Genomic DNA, 19,830 nt, shown 5'->3' with positions numbered 1-19,830 from the left:
ACATTAAGGTAGCAGAAAGCGGCAAATGTTGAGAGACATACAAAATCGATCCCCCAAACATTGATATTACATTAGGGGGCAAAAGATGGCAAAGACAGACTAGTGTGTGGCTTTAATGTGGTCTTGTGTCATGTTAATGTAATCTCTACAGAGCTGCCAAAATGACTTTTTAAAAGCACAAATCAACCATGTCACTTCACGGTTATGTTTAAGGGACAGAGAGAAGAGGAAAGTGGGTGGAGTAGCCAGACACGTACCTGGAAAGCAGGAGAGCTCAATACCACAAAAGCCAAGAAAAGAGCATTTTAAGAAGGAGATAGTGGGTCAACTAACATGCTGCAGAGAAGTGACAAAGGGACTGGAAAGTATCCAATGAACTTAGGCAACAAGAAGGTTAAAAGTACCTTGGTAAGACAAGGTAGAAGCAGAAGGCATTTGCAGTAGGTGAAGAATGAACAAGAAGGAAGGAATTAAAGATAAGGAGAGGTAGATGGCTTTCAGGAAGTGATTCTCTTACCTCTAAAGCCCTAACAGTTAGCACAGAGCCTGTCACATACTAGACACTCAATGAAGTATACCTAAAAATGACCCACCAAAGTTTAAAACTTCCTTAGAGGAAATAACAGTCTTACCAACTCAATTTGTTTAAGCTTTGGTTAAAGCTCTAAGTCAGAAAAGAAAGTAAAGGGAATCACCCACCTGACAATAAAGGCTTGATTTGCTTGATTCTGGCAGCCATGGCAGGTGTGATTTTAGATTTGCCCTTAGAGTCTGAAGCAGTAGGTTCATCTGTCTCCATAGGAGCCAATGTGTCACCATCAAGCCCAATGCCTTCCAATAAGCCTTGGGTAGAAGCATCCATACTTCCAGCTGCTGCATCCTGTTCCCCATCTGTAGACATAAGAGGGGACCAATAAGACCATGTTGAGCCAGCATTTACCTGGTTCACTGTTCTGAAGAGTCCCAAGAAAGAGCAACCGATGGTGCTTGCTCTTCTTTAAATAAATGTCCATCACTTCCTAAATCTGAAGAGAAAAAAAACCCCAAAAAATCCAAAACTCTACTGATAGGCTTCTCTCCTTAGAGCCGCTTTTAGCTAATACTGACATCTTCCAATGGGAGCTTATGAATAGTCATAACCCAGGACTTCTTTGGAAGACTATAGGTACTGCATGATGTGAGGGGTACCAGTCATATAGACTACTATGTGCATGGTGCCCCCAAGCTGTCAGGTGTATGCACTCCTAGAATTTTATAGTTCGGTAATAAACTCACATTGGACATCATAGATTACCACTCTGGAAAAATATTTCCTAGCTTGTAGCATTTAAGATTTTTGTATATGAATGTGTGTGTGTGTGTTCGCGGGCGCACACTCTTACATTTAAAAATTGGCTTTAGGCAAACTTCTAAAACACATCACCAAATTTTCTGGAAAAACTGTGAAAACAGGGTCATCTTTCTTAAATATGTGAAAGACATTGCAGGGGAGAAAAAAATTATTTTACTCTTTCTTTGATTTAAATTTGGTATATTTTGACTAAATTTGAGATTCTAATTTTTTGGATTTGGTACATTTTCTCCAAAACCTTGCTATAGGTGTGTATATATTTTACTAATTCTGTTCCCTCTCCCATACTAGCTGTCAGGTAAGTCTTTATTTGTTGTTTCACAAGTTATGTCTGCTTTATTACTTCCTATCTTTAGTAATTTCAGTATAATTTTTAAACATTATCTCTTAAGTTTTTATACATAAAATTATCTTCATTGTTTTAACAGTTTATCAAAATGTATTTCCTTCCTGATGTACAATACAGAAGAAACAACTTTCTACAAAGTTGCTTTTACTAATTTTAGGTTTTGCGTTAGGGTCAGAAAATTGTGTATAATTTCTGCCTACTGAAATTTGGAACTTTTGTGCTATAATATAAAATCTATTTCCTAAAATAGCACTGTCCAATACAAATATGATGTGAGCCACAATATTTTAAATTTTCTAGTAGCCACATTAAAAAGTGAAAAGAAACAGGTACAATTTTTAATATAATGCTTAATCCAATATGACATTTTTTCTTCCAACATGTAATCAAATATAAAAACTAAGATTTTACATTTTTATACTAAGTATTAAAAAACAGGTATCTATTTTATACTTTATAGTAGATCTCAATCAAGACATTACATTTTCATTAAAATAAATGATCTGTTTACATTTCATATAATTTAGTGGGAAAAAAAGATTCACATACCCAAGTTGTTCCAAACATACTTAAAAGTCTTCGAACAACTGAACAGGGTTAACAGCTGTTGTATTTAAATTAATAAAAATTAAAAACTCAGTTCACTCCACCCAATCTATGACCTCATCTTAACTATATTTGCAACAACTCTTTCCAAATAAGGTCATATTCTGAGGTGCTGGGAGGGGGGGAGGCACATTTCAAGCCATAACACTTTCCCCTTAACAAGAGGAAAGAAAGAAAAAGAGAGGGTGAGACAGAACAAGAAAGGGAAGGAAGGAGGAGGGAAGGGGAAGAATACAGGAGGAAGAAAAAACTTGTTTTTTACGTAGTTGTACTAGCCACATTAAAGTACTCAGCAATCACACAAGGCTACATACTGGACAGTGGTTCTAAAGTGTTCCAGTCACTTTAAAACAATCATTTACCATTTTTAACCTATGAAATTAAGCTTCAGAAAAATAAACGTACAAAAAAATTAATGTCCCACCATACCCTTTGATACAGTAATTTCTAGGAATTGATCTTACACTAGCATAAAACTACATATAAAGATGTTCGTTTTTCAAAATAGTACATCAGGAACTTAACAGGGAATGATTAATTCATGGTACCTTTACATGACACTTAAAGTGAAAAGAGATCTATGAAACAATGTTCCTAAGATAATTACAACCATGTTAATAAAATATATCCTCAGGGAAAAAAATTAGGCAGACACTTCCAAAGTATTGTTTTGTGGTACAAATATGGGAGATTCTTCTTTCTACTACATCTTCTAATTTTTACGGTTGTGTGTATCTATTTTTATAGAAAAAAATGAGTAAAAACAGTTTATTTTAAAAATTATTAAAAATCAATAAAAGGAAAAAAATTGAGGACTACAGATGACAGAGCTAACCAAACTTTCACAACAGACCTATAAAGACAGAGAGAACTTAAGAGAATGACTAAGATTTTAGTTTCTTGGAGTTACCTGATCTTTTTCCGCCCAGGGTCGTACCTGCCTTCTCATCCTTTGGAACCAGCTTCTGCATGTCTGCCTGGCCAAATTCACATCCAGATGGTAGGCTGCAACAAGAGAAACAGTGAGGTCATCTCCTATGTTGTGCTTGGTTGGTCTCTCATCTGCTTGGCTGACACTATCCTCTCCTACAGCAGATAAGTAAACCTAATAAAACATCTGCAGTGATCGAGTTCCTGAGGTAGCACTCAACAAGGTTTCTAACTCAACTTTTTAGATCTAACAACGGGACCAAATTTGAAATACCTACCATGTTGACAGACCAGAACTGGGATATCAAAGATGCACAGGGTGACACTTTTTGTAAGCAAGCCCCTAGGTTGGTTAAGTGGGAAGGACAATGCTATGGATCGAATGTTTGTGCCCCCTCGAAATTCACTGTTGAAATCCTAACGCCCGATGTGACGGTATTATTAGGAAAGGCCTTTGGGAAGTGCTTAAGTCATGTGAGCGGAACCCTCACAAATGGGACTCCTATATTTAGTCCCTTCTGCCACGTGAGGCTATAACAAGAAGTGTGCGACCTGCAAGAGGGTCCTCACCCAGCCATGCTGGCACCATCTCAGACTTCCAGCCTACAGAACTGTGAGCAACAAATTTCTGCTGTTTATAAGGACCCAGTCTGTGGTACTTTGTTATAGCAACTGGAATGGACAGGACAGACAAGGGAGCCTCGGAACCCTTGACTATAACCTTCTATCCTGGACCAAAGCTATACTCCAGGCTCACTGAGCTTAGTTTCTATTATGAAAGACAACAGAGATAACAAGAGAGATGACCATTTCCTTACCTGTTTGGGGTACACAGGGAGAGGAGGACAGTGCTTTCCCACACCAGGGAACAGTATAGCTGGCTCAGTTTGCTGAGAACACTCAGACCCAACTGGGAGCCCCACTGGTTTACAGAGATGGAGCGAATTTCACTCTGCAACAAAGTAAAAAGAAGGTGATCTTTGGGGTGCCCTCTGAACAATTATATTCAAAATCAACTTCTAGCTATTTAAAATGGATATGGAATTCTATTTTTCCTTCTTTGTTATTCTCACAGCTGTCTATTTCATCAAAATTTCTACATTTAAGATCCCAGTTTCACAAGGTACTCTCTTACAATATTTATAATCTAACATTCGTTCTCGTTGCTTTTTGTAAAATGAAAAGACAGGAGTCATAGCCAACTCTGTTTTTCTAAATCAAAGAAAGTTTTGTAGATTCACTGACAGCCTTCTAATTTTTTTAAGTGTGGGGGCGTGCTGTTCTCCTCTTATTTTAACAAATATTTGGATTTAATTCCTTGAATTAAATATTTCATTTTATTTTGATTTTATTTAATAAAGAAAAATAAAAACAGGCAAGTCCATAAGTTTTGTTAGTCTAATTATTTTCTAAATAGTTTATAACTATGCTTTTCATTTGATTTGATTCAATGAATATACTCCTGCTCAACAGCATAAAACAGGGCCGCTAAAATGTTATACCATTAATCTTTAGAATTGATTACCTGAATCAAATAAGAACTAAAGGTAGTAAAACTGTGAGCACACAAAACGAAACCACCTTTCTGGAACCATAAGAGGAAGCGCACAACCATAGGGTTTGATATTTAGGAAGTCTTTAGTAATCTCTGTTAATTACCACTGACTTAAACATTCTGTGATCAAATTTCCTTCTAACCATCCTATTATCAGGCCTTCATGCATTTGCAGAAAGATTAGGAAGTAACAGGCCAGATGAGCACCCAATTGATGCTTGCCTGCTAAAAAGTTTAACTATACATCCCAGTTGGCCTTCATGGATGTTACAGATCTATTTGTTATCTACACCAACCTCTTTCACTTTCAAGAAGATCCAGTTCATGAGATAAATTATATGGTCACCCAACTTCTAATGAAAAAAAATACTACTAGACAACTTGAAGCATAAACCCAAGCCACCCACCAAAAAACAAACACACACACACATAAATAAATAAATAAAATCTCACCATAAAACTGTTCTTTCAGCAGCTAGCCCAGGTAGAACTGATAAGCACAGTAAGATGCGCCAGGTACATGTCCTGGGTATTTCATTGGCTTTAAACCAACATATCCCACCCCTAAGGTAATTCTTACCTGTCCAACTCTGCAAGTATGAACAAACATCATGATGTAGGCATGGGCAGCAGTGAGTGCATGCAGCAGAGGTGTGGCCTGAGCTGAGAGGGTCGCATCAGCAACGTTGCCAGCACAAGCCAGTTCTCGCAACAACACTGAGCCCCCAGGGGATTCAATTGGGCGGTGTAAAGGCTCCAAGGAGGAGAGGATGGAGTCCAACTGGAGGAGACCCTCTTGGAGGACTTTGGGTTCATGCGACAGTGTCTGAAAAAAGAAGATTGAAGCATTAATGTATAATGAACTTCATATGCATCGAGTCTTTACTAGTCATAATAGAAGAAGTGGAAGGCAAGTCTCACAAATTTCAGATTTGGCCATGGCCTCTCACTTGGTAAACAGTGGAGTCAAAATATAAATGCAGGTACGACATCCCTCAACCCCTCCTTTTAAAGCAACACATTACTTCTCTCAAACGAAAGGCTTTTAAACATGGTAAGCCGATCACATTCAAAAGTTTGTGATGGCCAAACTAGAATACTGCTATAAATAGGACTCCATGCTGTAAGACGAATTCCAAATTGTGCTCAACAGGGAGCAATGTTAGGCAAGATTCTAAACTATGGAAGGCAACCACTATTATAAATGTTTTTTTCTTCCCATAATAAAGGAGACAATTCTAGGATTGGCATCAGCTAATCAATTTGTTTTATGAGACAACTCAAGGATTATATAGCACTTGTAATTACTTTTTGAGTCTTCAGAAAAACCTGAGAGGAAAATGCTATCACTTGCCATTCAGAGATATGAGAAGTTAAGTGCCTTTCCTATGGCTTTAAATAAATCTATCCACGTTCACACAGTATCTTAGAGGTAGAATAAAGATGGAGCAGCTCTTTTTCCCCTCTTAGTTATGAATAGCACTCCATTAAACATTCTCAAAGAGTAAAGGAAAATACTACACTTGATCTTAGCCAAAAGGTCAAAACCACAATGGGATTATCACCTCACACCTGTTAGAATGGCTATCATCAACAAGACAAAAACAAGTGTTGTAGAGGCTGTGGAGAAAAAGGAACCCTCATACACTATTGGTGGGAATGAACATTGGAGCAGCAACTACAGAAAACAGTGTGGAGGTTCCTCAAAAAAAATTAAGAATAGTATTACCATATGACCCAGCAATCCATCTCCTGGGTATATACCCAAAAAATCTAAAAACATTTATCCATAAAGATGTATGTACTCCGATGTTCACTGCATTATTTATAGTAGCCAAGACATGGAAACAACCAAAGTGTCCTTAGAGAGATATATACATATATATACACATATACATGCACGTGCGTGCACACACACAAATGGAATATTACTCTGCCATATAAAAGATGAAATACTGCCATTTGTGACAACATGGATGGATCTTGAGATTATTATGCTAAGCGAAGTAAGTCAGACAGAAAGTCAAGAACCATATGACTTCTCTCATATGTGAGATATAAAACTGAAAGCAACAAAGGAACAAGACAGACAAAGAAACAAAAACTCATAGACACAGACAACAGTTTAGTGGTTACAGAGGATAATGTGGCAGGGGAGATGGCAAAAGAGGGTAAAGGGGGTCAAATATATGGTGATGGAATGAGAACTGACTATGGGTGGTGAGCACACAATTTGATACACACATGATGTATCATAGAATTGTATACTTGAAACCTATGTAATTTTACTAACCATTGTTACCCCAATAAATTTAATTAAAGAGTAAAGCAAAGTGAAACATTAAATGCAGATATGTCATAATTATGGATCTTTCCAAGTCCATAAGCAAGCAGATTTGTGATTTTTAGTAGAAATTACTTATTACTGCACAACCCAGCTACTAAGAGAGCTTCACAGATTTAATGCAATCCCTATAAAAACCCCAATGGCATTTTCCCCCTCCCCCGCCCCCACTCCAGTTCAAGCCGTGGTTTCTCAGTCTAGTTTGTCGGACACAGCTCCCTGGCCCATGTTGGTATAATGAGCCTTGCGCTCCCCAGGCTGAGGCAGTTGGTCACCAGTCCGCTGCTCACAGCAGCTCTCCCCGGCTGCCAGCCACTCACGATGGCTGCTGGCCACTACAGGCAGCACACGGCAGCTCACGCTGACCTCCGGCTGCTCACGGCAGCCCACCTCCAGGGAGAGCTGTTGTTCACAATCTTAGTTATAGAGGGCGCAGCTCACTGGTCCATGTGGGAATCGAACCGGCGACCTCGGCGACCTCAGCGTTAGGAGCTCGGAGCTCCAACCACCGGAGCCACTGGGCCATAACCATTTGTTGTTTTCAACAGAAATAAAGCACCTACATAAACCCTTGCATATATGGTCAAATGATTTTTGACAAGGGTGCAATAGGGAAAAGAAGACTCTTTTCAACAAATGATGCTGGGAAAATAGAATATCCACAGGCAAAAGAATGAAGTTGGACTTTAACTTTCACCATATAAAAAATTAACTCAAAATAGATAAAAGACCTAAATGTAAGAGCTAAAAGTACAAAAACGCCTAGAAGAAGCTGTAGGGTAGGTAAGAGCTTCACATTAGATTTGGCAATGATTTCTTATACAGGACACCAAAAACAAGGCAACAAAAGTAAAAAAGCGATAAACTAGACTTTTTCAAAATTAGAAACTTTTGTGTACCAAACAAAACTATCAACAGAGTGAAAAGGCAACCCATGGAATGGGAGAAAATATTTGCAGGTTATTTATGTTAAGGGATTAACGCCCAAAAATATATAAAGAACTCCTATAACTCAACAACAAACAATGGCCACAATAAAAAATGGACAAAGGACCTGAATAGACATTTCTCCAAAGAAGATTTTCAAATAGTCAATAAGCATATGACCGATGCTCTATGTCACTCATTAAGGACATGCAAATCAAAACCACAGATGTCACTTCACACCCACAGGGTGGGCTACTATCAAAAATCCGGAAAGTAACAAGTGTTGGTGAGGATGTGGAGAAATTGGAATCCTTGTGCACTGCTGGTTGAAATGTGAAACGTGGAGCTGCTATGGAAGGAAAACAGCATGGTGGTTCCTCAAAAAATTAAAAACAGAACTACCATATGATCCAGCAATCCTACTTCTGGGTATATAACCAAAAGAACTGAAAGCAGGATCTCGAGGATCTCACTTATATGAGGGATCTAAAGAAGTCAAACTCAGAATCAGAGAATAGAGTGAATGATGTTTGCGAGGGGCTGGTGGGAAATGTGGAGACGTTGCTCAAAGGACACAAACTTTCAGTTATAAGATGAATGGCTCCTGGGGATCGAATGTACAATATGGTGACTCTAGTTTAAATAATACTGTATTATATACTTCAAATTTGTTTAGAGCAGATCTTAAGTGTTCTCAACACACACACACAGTCTTGAAATATTCACACACTCACATTCATAGCAGCATTAATTCACAATAATAGCCACGAGGTGGAAGAAGCCCAAATGTTTGTTGATGAATGAATGGATAAACAAAATGTGGTTTATACACAAAATGGAGTAAACTGAGCCTTAAAAAAAGGAAATTATGCCAAATGCTACTACATGCATGAATCTTAAAGACATTGTGCTAAGCAAAGTAAGCCAGTCACAGAAAGACAAATACCTTATGAGTTACACTTACATGAGGTACCTAGAACAGTCAAATTCATAGACAGAAAGTAGAATGGTGGTTACCAGGAGCTGAATGGTGGTGTTACCAGGGGCTGAGAGGGAGATGGGGAGTAGCTGCTTAACGCGCATAGAATTTCAGTTTTCCAAGATGAAAAGACTTCTGGAGATGAGTCGAACAATGTGAATGTACTTAACACTACTGAACTGTACTCAAATATGGTTAAAGTGGTAAATATCAAGTTATGCATATTTTACCATTTTGGCAAAATTTGTTCAATAAACTACAGGTCAATTATGCTTAAAATACACGACTCTCAAGTTTGAAAAAGGAGAAAAACCAGCTAAACAACTATCAGACTGTGTTAAAAGCACCCACGACAAAGGATGACACACTAAAAAAAACCTGGCTCCAAAGGTTTCTTGGAGATAGTCCCATCCAATAAACTCAAATGTTAGAACTATATACTAAACCCAGGAACAAAGAACAAATACTTCACCTTTTCAATGAGAAGTAACGTGGCACACTATTAGTTACAAAATTAACTTGCAGTAGTACATTAACCACAAATTTCACCATTATTTTTTAGTTCAAAGAAAAGGGAGACCACAATAAAAACACGTACACGTAAGTATTGCAATATTGACTTCTAAAAAGAAATGAAAATATTCAGCCAGATGCTTCTTACCAATATGGATTTGCAGACACCTGCAACAGCCTGACAGGCAGCGGATGTGGGAAAGTCAATGGGCAGATTGGGAAGACCCAAAATGGTAACCAAAGGCAAGAGGCCTTTCTGATTCACAAATTCCTGGCAGTGGTCATCTGTTGTATTGTTGCTCAGAATAGATTCCACAAATTTCATCTAGGTAATGAAAATTAAAAAAAAAGAAAAGTTTAAGGATGGGGTAGCCTTGTAGTCACAAAATCAGTATTTTCTAGAATACCTAAAACCTCAGGTAAACAGGGATAGATAAATGATATGGACCCTAAACATCCAGAAAATAAGGAATAATTAGTTCTTACCAATCTACCTTTTCAGCCACACCTAATGTCATATAATTTGAGAGCACAGTGAGGTTAAATGATTTGCTCAGGGCCACAGGAATTGCTCAGGAATCAGTGTCAGAATCAGGTCTAATCTCTTAATTTCCTCATTTAGTGCTCCTATGATAATGTGTTGCCTCTCTCCTGGAAACAAACATGGACACTTTCCCTCAAATGTGCTCATTATGCAAATGAAACCTAAAACTCTAGGAGTGATTCGAACCAAATAAAGACTTTTGTAAGGGTAGAAACATGAAATGTGGGCAACAAACAGGCACAAGAGAAACCATCTTGAGAAGTCGTGCAAGTGCTAAATGGGCTAGAACAAATGCTAAGTGGACTTCCCCATATATGTAAACAATTACGGGAACAGTCGAACTGTTCATTTTTTCCTGTGAGATACACAGGAAGTTAAAAGAACACACTAATTTTTTTTTTTTTAAAAAAAGAGAAGTTCATGGGGAAAAAATGTTAGACACGTTTAAAGATAATACTAGATTGGCTTAACAAAGCCCATTTTCTTTCTATTTGGATTCCAATGGGGAATGGTAACAACAAACAGAAAATTGGGAATATTCTAAAAAGGGAGACTGTTGGCTAATTTTTGGCAAACCAGTCTCACAGAACAAGGTTTGAAATCTTTCCCCACTGCTCCACATTTTAAGGGCTCCAGTGAAAATAAAAACACAGAAATCACTGGATTATTTTGCAACCCCGTGTTTTTCAGAAAAGCACACACCTTTATTCATTTGACCCCACCATGACTCTTACCACATTAAGAATGTAATCCATGAGGGGAATAGGAATACGTTCCTCGGTACCAACAACCCTGTTAAGGGAGAAAAGAACGAGTTACACAGAAATTCAAAATACCAGTGCAAGAGAACAAAAAGAGGAAAGGGACACAGCATGAAATTCTAGGCCTTTTTCTAAGTTAGACTTAACAGCCTTTAGTGTATGTATATGTGTGTGTGTGTGTGTGTGTGCGCGCGCACATATATATGTATATACGTATCTCATAAGAAAAAATAGAAGTTGCAATCAATTCTGCAACTAGCTTTCCTAGCCTGACTAGGTTGAGATCATAAAAGGAAACACCCAACCTTCACAAACCCGGCAGGCATATCGCAAAAGAAATTACCCTATCTTAGGCAAACTACCACAGGAATTTCGTATCAATATGAAAATATTAAAAATAAGCAAGTTTAATTAAGAGACTACTTAAACATTTGCTTAAAGAAAGGAGCTCAAGAAACAAATTCATGAACATTGTACCATGTTCTTGTATAAGGTTTAGTTACAGAGCAGGGAATGCAATTTAATTTTGCTCAAAATCCCATGCTTAGACTGACAAACCATTAAGAACAAAGTTGGCCAAAGATGAAGTCAACACCCAAGGCCTCCTTCTCTAACAATCTGTGCTTGTGTCACAACAGTTCCTAAACTATCGAAAAATAGTGATCAGGTCTTTTGCTTCAGATGCTTCAATGCTGTGCTGCAGATGAAAAGGCTGCAACAATTGCTTCTCGGCCTTTTGGCTAAGATCAAATGAAAAGGCTGCAACAATGCCAGAGCCACAGAAAATGCAGCCTTTAGTTCAATGGCTACATCTTAGCATTTACAAGAAATAAACAGAGGGGAAAAAACCCACAAGTGTATGGAAATGAAACAAAGTATACCTCAAAGATAAACCCTAGGAAGGGATAAAACTTGAGTGAAAAAAGGAGTGCTTTGCATATAGGCCCTTGGAACAGATTTTAGGGGAAAAGGCAGAGATGGAAGAAGGGAGAGGTAGTGGGGAGAGAGAAGGCAAAAAAAGTTGGTAAAAATCTAGTAATTTTCATCTCTGAGCAAGAGAAAATGTGAATAAAGGTTTGCTAGGCACAAGGACATTTGGCAAAAAATCTAGACAACGACAGTGGAAAAGCATCACAAATGGCTCCACTGATGAAATATCCAGAGCTATGATGAACATGCCCAATAGAAAATTTCAGAAAGAGCTTTGTATAAAGAACCCAAAAGATAGGAGTGAAATGATTGCAGGGGGAAAAAAAAATCACAAAGCTTTCCTTGACTATGCAACATTTGCAGTGTTCCCTGCTACTCACACCATTATCTACCTGAGCTGGATTTCACCTCCTTGGAAAGAACCCAGAGATCCATCTCTACAACTAAGGAGCACAGGTGTGGCTCTAGCCCAATGAGTCACCTTTGTAGAAGCCAAACATAATGGCAAAGAGCCAAGGCAATAGCAGGAAATGGGACCCAGGTACTTCATTCATTTGCTAAATGGCAGCTGGGGAGAATAAGAGAGAAAACAACCAACAGACACAAACTTGGTCATTAACTACTTTTCTCCCTACCCTCATTTTTTGGCTTCCAGGCTCAGGAGGTCACATGTGAATAGTAAAAATGATCAATTCTCTCTAGTACAAATCCCTCTACCAACTGGTTTTAAGAAAAACGTCAGTCTACTCTTAACCTTAAATGAAACTTTGACACATAGTATTTTTGAAACAATAAAAGACTGCATACCTATGATGAATGAAACAATTTACCTTAACTGTCAAATTAAAAACATCCTGTCTCTCCCTCACTCTCCAAAACATGCACACATTTCCAAACTCAATTTTACTCTGGTCAATTTTAAACGTGTATGTATGGTACAGAAGCCCTTAATCAGAAGTAAAGGAGGATTCCAGTTGTCATAGTGCAGTGTATAATACAACAGACCTCATGCGGTGTTTCTTGGGGCGGGGGTGATGTAGGGGGAAACCAGGTCTTTCTTCCAGCTCTTGAGGAAACACAGCTGTCTTTGGGAAAGAACCCCTCCCAGTGGGCCATGATTCAGGGAGCAACTGCTTCTCTGCATTCACCACCTTTAAAATCCAGACAGCTGCTATTCAAGTTCCTAAGACCACATGGATTTATATAACCCGTACCTTTCAAATTGCTCATGATAGGCAGTTAAGCTGGGCAAAGTAAATGGAATCAACCACAAAATAAACTATGTGGCCCCAACTAAAACCTGTGGTTACTTACTGGCAAGTACATTCATCCCCAGCACTATCAGTTTTGCTGAGATCAAACAATTTAGAAGGCAGAAGAGGCCAAAAGGCAAGGACTTAGAACCACCTGTGATGAATGCCTCTGCATGTAGAACAGAACTCCATGTATGTGGCATAGACTGTAGTGCCTACATTTCCTTATTCCAGATCTCTAGCACAAAACCATGTATCTCAAGATCAAACACAAATATCATTTTGTAATATTAGCTGTAGATTTTGGAAAAAGATAAAAGAACACTGTCTTAGCCTGGAAAAAAATGGAAACTCAAAAAGTCCATCAACAGGAGAATGGATAAACACTGTGGTATATTCATACACTGGAATACTACTAAACAATGAAAAGGAACCCACTGATAGATGCAACAACACATCTCAAAAACATGTTGAGCAACAGAAGCCAGATACAAGAAAGTACGCATGTCAGATATGATACACATATAAAAGTCCATTTATTCTATTTATATGACATTCTAGAATAGGTAAACTTACTCTATGATGATAGGAATAAGTAGTTGCCTCATTTTAGGGTAAGGAAACAGAAAACTTAAAATCTGTGCAGTTTACTGTGCAGAAATTATACCTTAATAGAAAATATTGGAAAAAATTTACTCATGTGTACTTAACGCAATGGAAAACAGACGAGGGCATGGGAGACAAGAATTTGTTCAGGAGTCCCACTGAAGAATTTTGTGTCTGGGGGGGTGGGTACGAACAAGACTTTCGGGCAGAGGGGTGGCACATACTGCAAATTTTTCTAAGTCTCTTCCCATATTGGCAGAAAGTATACAGCAACTCCCACCACAACAACTGCCAAGGGGAAGGAGATAAAAGAACTTTCCCTTTAATACATTGTAACTTTCAAATGGGGGTAGAGTTTAGACAGTCTCTTGCTTTTCCTTCCAGCCCTAATAATCCATGTAGTCCTAATAGGCTTCTGAAGGCGGCAGAAGTGAAAAAGTATCTATGTCAACATTTGTGAAACTATCAGGTACGGTACGTGACGTCGTGATGAACACCCAGACCACGCAGACCATAGAAAAACATCAATACCGTGGAACATCAACTACTAGAGTCCTTTGCAGCTTAGAAGCTACATATGACTAACACTGTGGCGGAGTATTAATGCTGTGGGCCTAGATTTTTACTGTCTCTTCATTCTTATCCATGTTTCATTAGGGCCACCTAGCTCTCTCTTGGCATTTAAGACTCAGGGAATCCTTAATCCCAAGGCTCTCGATCCATTCCACCAATGCACTAAATAAACATTTATTGACTGATTATCTATTATATATGAAGTGGTTGAGATACAGTGTTGAATGAGACATTGGCACTGCCCCGAAGGAGCATACAGATTAGTGCGGGGAAGCCATTAGAATATATGAATAATTCTGACAAAACTGTCAGGAGAACACAAATGATCGACTTCCTATTTGGAGATAAAAGGAAAAGCTCCTTCAAGAATGAGATATTTGGAGCACTTGAGATCTTGCTTCCCAGAATAGGTCATCAGTTTTGGCTCAAACTTTTATAAAAATTCTTTAAAAAAACAAAAAAGGAAAAGAAAAAGAAGGATGCATTTGAGCTGGCCTTGCAAGAATGTGGTAGATGGAAAAGGAGATAAGATAATTTGGGGATGGAGGATAAATATGGATAGAACATAGTGACACATGATCTCTCAAGAAAATCATGGAGAGTGAAGAAATACAAGGACTTGAGAAAATGTCAATATACCATGACAGCTTGAAATCTGGGCACACTAGATCTAAGGTATCTGTAAGATGTCCAGGTAGAAAAGAAGTTATATGACGATGAATGCACATAGCTTGACTCAAAACTACCACCACTCGTGTTTAAGAAATCTTTACCTTGTTTATAGGCAGAAAAGGGAACCCTACCTATCTCAGCAGGGTGGCTGACAATCAAGGGTATGACACTAAGATTCTGACTCATTATGTAAATAGTTTTGCTTTCTTTCAGGGTATCTTCCTCCTCCAGAAAGAGAACATTTTGATCAAAACAGAAGATGCTGCTAGAATGAAGGCAGGGTCGCCTACTCAGACAAGGGTAAGATGTCTGCTCCACAAAGCAATGTACGTAGCAGTTAATGCCTCTCTTCCAAAGAAACTCATACCAACAGGCTCAACACTTCCTAGAGTTCCAGAAGTGCTTATCAGTTTTGGAGTCTAGACCTTTGCTTTTGCTGTCTCTTCCACCATAATCTTCTCTTAAGTCCCAAGCTCAAATCCATTCATATCCACGCCCAAAATTCTCATGCTTCTCTCAGAACTACTTATCTATATGCCAAGAGCGTATTAAATGAGAGAATGCATGACTGTCCACAGGGATCACACCCACTTCTAGCATGAAGGTGATTAAGAGTCATAGCTACAATCGTCAGGTGGACTATCCACTACCAGCCAGCAGTTTTTAAGCCCACCCCCAACCCCATCTCACCATCCAGAAAGTCAATTTTTATGTAGAAGAAATCTCAAATAAAAATAAGAAAATCTACTGTGCCTGCTTAAAACCATATAGCACATTCCAAAGCCTTCAGGATTCATCTGGAATATAGTAATCAAACAAAAACAAAGGTGAAAAAAACCAACAAATCCTTGTATCTCTTAAGGACTTTTATTTAAGAGACAGGCTTCAAAAGTGCAAAGTGTTGCACATGTGCTCACTTATGGAAACAGTCAAGCAGCCAATGATGTGGAATACCACACCGACAAAGACAAAGAAAAGAAGTCTTCTGAGGAAAGCCCATCAACTTGATATCCTGATTCTGATTCAATTTCGTGAACTTTTAAGAAAGATAGCTTGCTAAGGTAACCAATACAATTAAATGCCAAAGCACAAGGGTCAAAGAAGAAAAACCCTATGGACTCTTAGGGCCACATGAACGCTAATGATCTAGTCCAACTCCTCACATTTACACATGAAAATGCCATGCCCAAGATCACAAAGCTAGCGACCCTTTCTTGCAAACACTTACTGCTGATTAGGCTCGGTTTCATTCTGCTGGGTAGAATTAAAGCTCTGCATGGCCTGTACTTCCTCTTCTTCCTCATCCTCACTAGAGGCCTCTTCTGCAGCATGATTAGACCTTGGGGGAGGAGCAGTGGCACTGCCATCTGCCTTCTGGATTGATGGCTTCTGACAGATGTATTTAGGGTCTTTCCCAAGATTACAGATTTCTTCAAGTAACTGAAAGGCACAGGAAATAAGATTATTCATTAGGAATTACGGAATGGGGAGGGGTGACTAACATTTTTGGACTATTTTCTATGTGCTATACATAGAAGTACCAAAACACTATATACATGTTATATACACCAATCCTGAAATGTAGCCATTAACCCCATTTTACAAACAACGAAAATAAATAACTTGTTCAGGGTCACATGGCTATTAAGCGATTGACTGATCTGACTCCATGTCCTAATTCGTCAAGCCTCATGAGTTCATACTATTTTCAACAACCCTACTAGGCAACTGACAGGGCTAGTAAATGTGAAAAATAATCAAGAAACAAAGATTAGAAAGGGTAATATGCTTTTACAAACAGAAGCTAAGGCGTGGCAACTTGTTAATATCCTATATAAGAAAGCAATACTTAAGTGACTTTCTGGGGGGATGGACAAAGGACCAACCCAAGCACATGGAGAAAAATTAGACAGACAGAATCCTCTTACAGGCACTGCCCAAGAATCCAAATAACCTCCAGTAGGTCAAGCCTTTTTCTAAAAACTCCCCATTCACTGCTCTCACTACCATGGTCACAATCTCATCACAATCTCATCACTTCTCACCTTGATGATCGCAGTCGTTGCGTCCGTTTTGAGCGTGGGCTGATGCCTCATGAGCTCATCAACAGCACTCCCCAGGTTGGATGCAGTATCCCCTTAAAGCAAAAACAAACCAACAAAAAACTGTTAGAAAGACTGAAGAAAATAGAGCTTGTGCTATTTTCTATGCCAATATAAGGAGGAAAGAAGAAACTGAGCTGGTCGCACATTTTCCAATGTTGTGCTTTCTCGAATGAATTCACACCAACCTCGGCAACCAAATCTGGGGAGGAGGAAGGAAACTTTACCAGTCTAGCAAACATTTTAAAGTAACCATGTATGCTGCAGTCTGTCCAGGCAATCTCTACTGTCAAGGTCTGAACTACTGTGGCAGATTGATGAGAAAACAAAGAAGCACAAACCATTAACCCTCTGGCTGCACCAGTAAACAACGATACTGGTTAGAATGCTACAGAAGAGGCTGAAAGCATGAAGCACATTTTTGAAAACTGTATTCTTTTTGGAGCCCTACCTTGTTCCTGTTCTTCAACGATCTGATCTCCAATACACTCAGAGTGAAGTCTATTCATTTGTGACTATCTTAGGAAGTTGGATGTTAGAGCAGAAGATTAGGAGAATCAACACCTTGGGACTCCCATATCTCCTCTTGATTAGACTAGGTGGTGGACCTGGAAATCTGCTGCTGCCGTCTAAAACTCATTTCTCACCAGCACCATGACAGCACATTTAACAGTGAACTGCTGAGAAGTACGGAAATATTATGTGCAGAGGCTAAGGAAGAAGTATTCTTTTCTACCTGCAAGTCAATTTGTGGTGCTAATTCCCATTAAGCTTAGCACACCAACCCAGAGAAACGATGTGAGGTCAAGGAAGGGTTTCCTTGCCCACTGGTGACTTGTTAATCATCTAAAATCTTGGCACAACAGCAAACCGATTATTTATTTTAAGATAAATCCTGGTGACTTACCAAGGGGATCAGAACTCCTCCTCCTCCGCATGGCTGGGAGGTAATCTGGAGACAGAAGAACTTTGAAGAGACGTTCAAAAGGCTGACACTGTACAAATGACTGGAGACCTCGTGCATTCAAGCAGAGTGCACTGAATACATTTGGGAGGGAACCAAGGACTTCACGGGTAGCAGGAACCTAGAGAGAGAAGTGATTTTGAAGACATCTAAAAGAATTCAGGTGTAGATGTGTAGATGATAAAAAACTTTGGCCAAGGATATCACACAGAGAGAAAAGGGATCTTGAACAATCACGCCCCAGTTAGTTTCAATACTACAAACAGAAGAGGTAGAATTTGAATGCCGTAAGACTGCAGAGAGAGAGAGAGACTGATTGATTTTGCGGGGAAAGGCATACATGGAGCATTCTTTACAGAGCAGCAGAAAGGACTCACATCTTTGATAAGCAGTGCATGCAGCATGACATCTGTCAATCCATTATCCTGGAGTGAGGACAGCAGTGATGGTTCTTGAAATACAAACACAGTCACCACTTCAGTAGCTAAAAGAGAGAGAAATATGAAAAACTGAGATTCTTCATAAGTATAAAAAGCAAAACTCTAAAGGCTTAAAAACCAAACATAGTAAATGTGCGACTTAAACACTTGTGCTTACCATGAAAAGTTCACAATAATGCTCATCAGAGATTAACCATTACTAAGAATTTAGTGACTACCCCTCAAGATTTTTATCAGCAATGCAGAGGCATGACAACTAGAGTTAATAATACTGTACTGAATACTGGAAATAAACTAAGAGAGTAGATGTCAGGTGCTCTCATCACATAAAAAAAGGTAACTGTGAGGAGACATGTTAATTACCTTGACTACAGAAATCATTTCACTATGTGTATCAGATCATGTTGTACATGTTAAATATGTAAAATTTTAAAAAAAAATGTATAATAAACTAAACATCAGGATTTTATCAGGCATATTTTTGTAAAAATGAGGTTATATTGTTATGTAACTTGTTTTTCCCCCAACTGTAATATATATCATATAGTCTCTTTTATCTTTCCGTCACTACAACTCATTCGATTTGAATAGCTGCACACCATTCCACTAAGTACATGTACCACCATATATAAAAAATCCAGTCCACAACTGTGAGAATTGATAAACCTGAACACACATCCCTTTTCGTCAGCTTACCCAGAAAAAAATCTAAGATGAAATGGGGGTGGTTTGCTGGGTTAAAGTGAACATAAACTGATGAAAATGAACAAAATGTATTCTTAAAAAGCCTTTTCAACAATTTAAAAATATCATCAGAATTTTTAGGAGTCCTTGGGTATTAATCGGACCATTTTTTGACAAATTAGAAATGTGCCGTAAAGACTACTACTGTATTTCCCCCAAAATAAGACCTAACCGGAAAATAAGCCATAGCATGATTTTTCAGGATGCTCGTAATATAAACCCTACCCCAAAAATAAGCCCGTTAAGATCATCATCCAGACAGACGCATTTAATATGTTCGTTGCCACACGACGGATGTATTGAATTATAAAATAATTCAATTTTATAATTGAATTATAAAATAATATTTAAATATAAATAAATAATATCGACATTAATACTTCAAATAAATAAATAAATTATAATTAAGTATTTGTAAATACCCAAGCAGGGGCCTTTGGACGAGAGGTAAACGCCTACGTAAACAGATGAACTCCAGACTTACCAATGACCAATCAGAGTACAGACACAACACATGAATAACGTGCACACTTGGTAACGAACGGATGTGGCTGTGTCTAATAATAATCGGCATAATTCAATGTGTCGTGTTGTAACGGACGTACTTAAGGCACTCGTGAAATGAAGAAACGTTTTCTGAATTTTGGTGCCTGCAATTTTTCGTCGCTTTTGTGTGGACCATCATTC

The 19,830-nt window shown here is 38.5% G+C and overlaps 1 protein-coding gene across 16 annotated transcripts in view; it reads right to left on the bottom strand.

Moving 5' to 3' along the window:
* The window catches only part of HUWE1 (HECT, UBA and WWE domain containing E3 ubiquitin protein ligase 1), a 162,948-nt gene that overhangs the window by 57,943 nt on the left and 85,175 nt on the right, over positions 1–19,830 (bottom strand). For 14 of the 16 annotated variants that reach the window (XM_033108784.1, XM_033108844.1, XM_033108835.1 and 11 more), the window contains 10 exons: positions 18,337–18,443; positions 17,903–18,080; positions 16,939–17,030; positions 16,122–16,333; positions 10,833–10,890; positions 9,703–9,879; positions 5,372–5,617; positions 4,055–4,188; positions 3,217–3,311; positions 700–891 (listed from right to left, as the gene is read on the bottom strand). In XM_033108784.1, the coding sequence (XP_032964675.1) occupies positions 700–891; positions 3,217–3,311; positions 4,055–4,188; positions 5,372–5,617; positions 9,703–9,879; positions 10,833–10,890; positions 16,122–16,333; positions 16,939–17,030; positions 17,903–18,080; positions 18,337–18,443 (1,491 nt within the window). The remainder of the gene's footprint in view (positions 1–699; positions 892–3,216; positions 3,312–4,054; positions 4,189–5,371; positions 5,618–9,702; positions 9,880–10,832; positions 10,891–16,121; positions 16,334–16,938; positions 17,031–17,902; positions 18,081–18,336; positions 18,444–19,830) is intronic. The other 2 variants (XM_033108827.1, XM_033108853.1) reach the window with 1 other exon arrangement.

Source organism: Rhinolophus ferrumequinum, chromosome X, assembly GCF_004115265.2.
Source record: "Rhinolophus ferrumequinum isolate MPI-CBG mRhiFer1 chromosome X, mRhiFer1_v1.p, whole genome shotgun sequence".
NCBI classification, from domain to species: Eukaryota; Metazoa; Chordata; class Mammalia; order Chiroptera; family Rhinolophidae; genus Rhinolophus; species Rhinolophus ferrumequinum.
The sequence above is the reverse complement of the archived record's forward strand: the minus strand, read 5'-3'. Positions and strand labels throughout refer to the sequence as shown.